Genomic DNA, 7,342 nt, shown 5'->3' on the forward strand with positions numbered 1-7,342 from the left:
ACATACTCTCTTGCCCCACTTGAACCCTAAACTTTCCCAGAACATTTCACTGGCACAAAAGCTAGCTGGCATGGACAAGTCCACCTGTATGCCAACTCTCCAGAACAGGATGGCTGCTTCCAAACTGCCTAGCAGGAGCTCATGGGCTGTGGGAGTGCCCTAACCAGCTCTCAGCCTTGGGCCAAAACTCTGCCGCAGACTGCTGCTGCCGTAGGACGGCAGAGATGTTGCGTTCCTGTGCTGGGAGCGCTCCCTGGCACCCCCACAACCACTGCCCCAGCCTCTGCATCTCAAGCTGAAGACGTAAGGCAGACAGAATTGAATGTGGCTTTTGCAGAAGTATTTAATCAGCCATGAGACTCAAAGACTGGTACTGAAATAGTATAGGTGCCCTTAATATCCGTTTTCCTGTGGTGGAGTCTTCTATGTGAAACTGCTAAGTATTAAGAAAACATTTTGGTAAAACCTCTACTAGCAAACTAAATGCTCCCTGGAAACGCTCCTGGGCCCCAGAACTCAACCATCCCTCTGTCATTACATTCATGTAGTTGTCTCCTAATTCCGAAGTCGTTGGACCAGCCCCTGGCCGGGTTTTGTGCCAGGCCTGCGGCCCTCTCCCAGCCTGCACCCATCCACACTTCAGGAGTCAGCAACGGGTGAAAACCAGGAACCGGCTCGGACGTTTCGGGCCTTAAGCGGCCATTCTGTGCCTGCCAGCTCCAGCGCAGAGGCGCAGCCCCAGGCACACTGCACCCGCCAGCAGAGCGGCCTCCGGGCAGCCGCCGGGCCGGGCCGGGCCAGGCCGGGCCGCCGCCTCGGATTTCCGAGCCAGGGAAGGAAGCAGCACGCCGCCCCCCACCCGCGGCTTGGCTTCGGGCTGCCTCGGGGACCACGCTGGGCCGGCCCGGCCACCCAGCCACCGCTGGACACGCCGCCGAGGCCGCCGGGCCCCGCAGCCCCGCCCGGCGCGGCCCCCGGGCTGCGGACTGCCGTCCCCACAACGCCCAGCGGCGCGCCCGGCCAATGCCAGCGCAGCCCGGCGCCGGGCGGGGAGGCGGGGGCGGCCCCTGGCGCGGGGCGGCGCTTGGCCCGCCGGCATGGCCGCGGCGGCGGCGGCGCTGGCGCTGGGTGGGGGGGTGCTGCTGGCTGCCTGGCGCTGGCTGCGGGCCGCGGGCCGGGCCGCGGCCGGGGCCTCCATGCGGGGCAAGACGGTGATCATCACGGGGGCCAACAGCGGGCTGGGCCGGGCGGCGGCGGCCGAGCTGCTGCGGATGCAGGCCCGCGTCATCATGGGTTGCCGCGACCGGGCGCGGGCCGAGCGGGCGGCCCGGGAGATCCGGGCCGAGCTCGGTGAGGGGGCGGAGGCCGAGGGCGGAGGCGAGCTGGTGGTCCGGGAGCTGGACCTGGCCTCGCTGCGCTCCGTCCGCGCCTTCTGCCACCGCGTCCTCCAGGTACGGCCGGGACGGCTGCGGGGCGCGGGGCTCGGCCCACCGGGCCCACCGGGCCTGCCGACAGGTGCAGGGCGGCGCCGGCCGGCGCAGAGGCCCCGGGCCCTGTGAGCTGCTGGGTGGTGGCAGCGCGGCGGTGGCGGCGTCCTCTGGGCCCGGCCCGGTGCGGGTTGCTGCAGGGTTCACCGCAGCGTTTGGAGGGAGGGTAGAAGTAGATTGGCCGTGGGCTGGCACCTGGAAGGGTAATGTTTGTGCTAGTTTGGCCTGGCCTAGTCCTTTCCTGTTTTGAAAATGAAGTACTTGTTTCTGTACGAGATGAGTGGTGTACCAGCCTTTTTCTCTTAAATAACTATACCCTAACTACCGTTGTTACTTTAAATTGGTGTTAACAGTTCAGCATTGCCTCCAGAGAAATAAAAGTTCACGAGTGCGCTGCTCACAGCTTCAGCCATCCTGCTGCCACCTCCTCAGACTGTCACCTACAATGTCTGCCCCCCCGCCCCCCATCTTAAATCTCTTGGCCAGTCCTAAATGAGTTCAGTAGAAAACATTTTTGAATATATAATAAAGTCTCTGCAGATTTCCTGAAAACCTGAGTGTAAGGAGAACAGGGACATCCAGTTGATTCACCTGACAGAAATGCCACTAGATGCTTTTGACAGTGTTATTAGGCACCAGAGAGCAGAGGGAGGCACAGTTGGAGGCATTACTCAATTTCCATGAAAAGTGTTGTTTGGGACTCATCTCACCACATCTAGCTACCTGACCCATGAGATGCAAAGGCCTGGGAAGCCAGGCTTAGTATGTCCTGCTGCTGCTCAGGGAAGTGCTTGTGAAGGACTTCAAAGATGCCCAGATGCTGTTGGGGGCAGGGGGGAATAGGGAGCAACTTTATTGCATCAATTTCCAAATACCTTTTCTAAAACTTAAATGTCTGGAAAAAGTCAAGTTTTAAGTTCTGTAGAGGGGCTCTTTGTAGTCATATACATTCATACATAAGAATCCAGTGATAAGGTCTAATCTTGCTTCAGTGTTCTGGGAAAATATGCATATACGAAACAGGCATTATAAACATACAAAAAAAGAAATATGCTGTCTAACTTCTGAGAATTACATCTTTTATAGTACAAAATATCCCAAAATGTGAATTCGTTAGCATCTGTTTATTGGTAAAGCAGATGCAAGTGACTTTTAAGTGAGAAATGGGTGAAGAGAGTGCTTTTATCTGCAGGGTTCTGCTGACATCTGCATTTTAACTTTCATTTTCAAAATAATTCCAAAAGCAGCTGAATGGCAAGGGATGTGAGTTCAAGGAATAGTTTCAAGAGCCATTTGACCCAAGTTCATGTTACTGATCTTCTCTAACCTATGGTTCTTTAGAGCTGTTTATTTGGGGGGTTGTTGGTTTGGGGGCCTTTGTGTTTTTTTGTTTGAGATGAAAACTTAAATATTGGCAGGATGGGGAAACAATGGACTCCCACCACCTAACTTAAATTGTGGGAGCTTTCCTCTGCACAACTGCAAGCAGTTGCATCTTTCACTCCTTAGTCGCACTGCAGAAAAATAAAACACTTTGAGATGTTGGAGCATTCCACAGAAAAATGGAGGAAAAGGAAGCAAGCTCAGAAGTTACAAGGAGCAGTGTTGCCCATCAAAGCAATGTTTTGTGCACTCTTGCATTTGGTTATAGTAGCTGCCTGCTTGGCATTGATCAGATTACTCTAGATTATTAAATATAGGAGTGTCAGTAGCGCACATGGAGATCTTGCTTCTTGAAGTGTTAAGTCTTGCAAAAGAAATTCTGCAGTCAGATGCTGCAGGAAGTTTCTCAAGCAGTATTTTTCTTTAAAGAGGAAAGCAGTATCACTTCAGTGAGCAGATCTAGTGAGTAGCCTCAGTGCTGTCCTGGTTTAGTGATAGTAGCCATTATGTCTCTTTGGGTGAAGAGAAGTGAGTTTGGTGCTCTTTGGATCATGCCTCAGGGACCCAATTATATGAGATATTGAGCAACCTCAAGTCCCATGGAAATCAGTCTCAGGTTGAAGTACTTGAAGTTTTGTGTGATCAGATGCCAGCATCTTTAACTGAATGCTAAGTGCAGATTTGGGTTTTGCTCTCTTTGTATCATTGCTGCTAACTGCATTCAGATAAAAGGCAAATGGTACAAAATTAATTTTGAAGTTCTCTATTTTTATCATCAGAATGACCCAAAATTATCTCAGCTTGTCTTCCAGTCCCTGTGTTGGGTTTAAAGAATTAACAGCAAAGAAAATTCATGCTGCTTTTCATAGAAAGTGAATACATTTGCTTCTGATTCATGCAAGCATAAATTTCCCATGATAATTTCACAGTCTTTTGTCAGAGGTGGGTGAAAGTGTTGAATTTGGAGCTTATTTAGGGAACTTATTTTAATCTGTATTTTTTGAAAAAGTTACCACTTTGGGTAAATTGGAGAGCTCTTAATTTTTGAGTGGATGCTGGAGCAGGAAGTGCATGATGTATAATACATTTAAATTATCCATACCCCCTTCTCTGTTAATTACTTATGTTCCCTGATTCTGTGGTGTGTAACATACCTTCTTGAGTCTGTGTTCTACCTACCTGAACCGGAATACTGATTCATGAAATAGCATGTGCTGAGCATGTCATAAATACCTCAAGCTGCAGTCCCTTAGTTCTTGAGTAGTCCTATTAGACTCAAATTGAGTATGAAATATGAATGTTTCTTTTGCATGATGAGTTCTGCTCCATAGTTCTCACCAAGCAGCACAATGACGGCTACTGATTTTAAAATAACAGTGTTTCAAATCATGAGAACATTGTTTTGCAAAGTTTTTCATTACATCCCCCCAGTGAGATGGTGGGTCTACAATGTAAGCGCTTCTCTTCAACCATGAGATTAGTTCTTTGAGCCAACACTTTCTGTTCCACAATTGCATGTCTTTTGTACCACGGACCCCTTGCCTATGGCTAAGGTTTGCCATAAATTAATGTGTCCTTTTGCAGTGCAAGAACCAGGTAACTTCTTGGAGGAAAACAAAATGCACCACAAAGGTAAATTATCACTGAATTGATACAGAAAAAGATGCTCCTGGAGAAGCAGGTGATTGTGTTCTCTGCCTCCGTTAAGAGTAGATACAGACCTGCATCCTACTGTGGGCAAGTACTCAGTTTAGTGATAGTTCAACTTACAGGTTTTTCTCAGCAATGCTTTAAGAGAATATCAGGAAGTTGCAATTCAGAAAACCAGGAATGAAATCATTTCTTTCTAACAATGGCCAATGAGAAATGTTAAGCATAACAGTATGTTTTGCATAACAATTCTAAAACTGAATAATGTTTTTCTTTCCTATTTAAAGGAAGAGCCAAGGCTGGATGTTCTGATAAATAATGCAGGGGTATTCCAGTGTCCGTACATGAAGACAGAGGATGGTTTTGAGATGCAATTTGGTGTTAACCACTTGGGTCACTTCTTGCTCACCAACCTTCTTCTGGGTCTCCTCAAAAATTCTGCTCCGAGCAGGATTGTTGTAGTATCCTCAAAGCTTTACAAATATGGAGAGATCAACTTTGAAGACTTGAACAGTGAAATAAGTTACAATAAAAGCTTTTGTTATAGTCGGAGTAAACTGGCTAACATATTATTTGCAAGGGAGCTAGCCCGTCGGTTAGAAGGGACAGGAGTCACCGTCAATTCACTTCATCCTGGGATTGTCAGAACAAATCTAGGCAGATACGTGAATATTCCTTTGCTGGCAAAACCCCTATTCAACTTGGTGTCATGGGCTTTCTTCAAAACACCTCTGGAAGGAGCCCAGACTACTATATTTTTGGCCTCTTCTCATGATGTTGAAGGTGTGTCAGGAAAATATTTTGGGGACTGCAAAGAGGAAGAGCTCCTGCCCAAAGCCATGGATGACTTGGTTGCAAGAAAATTGTGGGATATCAGTGAAGTGATGGTTGGCTTATTGAAATGAGTGCCAGGGAGTATCTGCAAAAAAAAATTGCAGATAACTATGCAATGCATATTTGCAACAGTGTAATTGTCACTTTAAATGCTGTGGGAGTACAGATTATTTTGTTCAATAAGTATTAAATAACAGTGATTTCTGCTGGAGCTCTGTTTTGAAATAAAGGACAATATTAAATAGAGGCGTTCAAAGAAAGTCTGCAATATGAGTTTGAGGGTGTGAATAATTTCTGGTTAAATCTGCTTGGAAACTCATGTTTTACAAATAAAAATTAAACAAAACTGTTTTGCAATATATATGCATATTTGCCATGTTCCTTCTAGTCGGGCTAGACAATGCAGGTGAAATGCAGGTGACGGTGAAACACTTCTGTAATAAGATTTTGAACATAGGTCCTAATAATAATAGGATTGTTGTCTTTTTTGAGCCATCATAATGAAAAATGGAATAAACAGTTTTACTGTTATCTTACACTGTAATCATTTAGGCCTTTGCGTGCCATTCAAAGACTTGTTGTCAGGCCCGTGGTTCAGTGAACAAGACTATTGAGCTGTATACAGTTTAGCTGTGAAGCACAAAGTCAACTTTTTTTTAGTGATTCAATGAGTAATATACTTGGTTGTGCAAGCTGTGCAAAATTTTTACTTTCTTGTGTGCTGAACTTGATATTTCTTGATATGCAGATACCTTGGGTTTCATCAATATTGCAGTTGACAGATGTATTATGGTCTTGATTGGGCTTTGCATGTCATGAGTTGTGTGCATACAAAGTTCATAAGACCTCACCCAGATTAGACCAGAGAGAATATGCTTTTCAGTGTGTGTTTGGCTTGACTGATGGCACTTGAACTCAGTAATGAGATCAGATAAGTCTGTGTAATACAGCTTGCTGAATATTCTGTAATAAAAATCTTTTTTAAAAAGGCAGCATTCATTCTTTCACTGTGAAAGATATGTCTGAAATCCGTAGTTGACACAATAGCCTTGTTTCAAAACAGAAGATGCACCTGTATCAGTTTAGGGAGCCTGTCATGTGGGGTTGGTAGAAATAAAATGGGCTCCAAATAAATAACATGGGTGTTACGTGAAGCTGTACTGATTTATTCTTTCTAATTTATATAACTTAAGGGTTCATAATGACATTTATGACTGCTTGTTTTGCTCTACATCGATAAAATGTTCTAGCAGTTACAAAATATAGAATAAATATGGAAGAATGATTTAGGATGATCTATCTTAGTAAATATTACTCGAGGGAAGGTTTATCAATAATAAATTATGTATTCAGTAGATCCTTATTAACCTACTCATAAATACATATCAATTCTGCAGCTCAGGTAACAACCAACCAAATTTTTTAGATTCTTTCTCTTGATTGTTCCCTCAGACTGTCAGCGTATTTTAACTTTTGCACAGTGGAATGGACCTGAACTAGCCTTGCCCTTCACCAGCAAGATTGTGTTCTGGGTGAGTGGCTTGGGTGGAGGCAGAAGGTGGCATTCCAGAAAATCACAAGGCAAGCTATGAAACAGCAATTTTTTAAGGTTTTGTAACATGTTGCGTTTTGCAGTGCTCACTGTAAGGCAAGGTATAGAGATGGACATGTTGTCAAAGCGTAACTGAGCATTGAACAAAGTTCTCTAATGCCAGAGTGAGATGTGTGACTGTGGTGGGTTGACCTTGGCTGAACACCAGGTGCCCACCAAGTTGGTCTATCACTCCCCTCAACAGAACGGGAGGAGAAAATCAAATGAAAAAAACCCTTGTGTATCATAATAAAGGCAGTTTAATGAAGCAATAGCAAAAGCTGTGTGTGCAGAAGCGAAGGAAAACAAGAGTTGTTATTCTCTATTTCCCATCAGCAGGTGATGTTTGGCCACTTCCCGGGAAGCAGAGCTTCAGTACACCTAGCAGGTACTCTGG

At 45.8% G+C, this 7,342-nt stretch overlaps 1 protein-coding gene across 1 annotated transcript; it reads left to right on the top strand.

Moving 5' to 3' along the window:
* Positions 1–1,097: 1,097 nt before the first annotated feature.
* On the top strand, positions 1,098–6,353 carry RDH14 (retinol dehydrogenase 14). Its single transcript, XM_037392350.1, has 2 exons — positions 1,098–1,451; positions 4,808–6,353. The coding sequence occupies exons 1-2, from the start codon at positions 1,098–1,100 to the stop codon at positions 5,423–5,425; spliced, it is 972 nt and encodes a 323-aa protein (XP_037248247.1). The 3' UTR covers positions 5,426–6,353.
* The last annotated feature ends 989 nt before the right edge of the window (positions 6,354–7,342 follow it).

Source organism: Falco rusticolus, chromosome 6 (assembly GCF_015220075.1).
Source record: "Falco rusticolus isolate bFalRus1 chromosome 6, bFalRus1.pri, whole genome shotgun sequence".
In the NCBI taxonomy this organism is placed as follows: domain Eukaryota; kingdom Metazoa; phylum Chordata; class Aves; order Falconiformes; family Falconidae; genus Falco; species Falco rusticolus.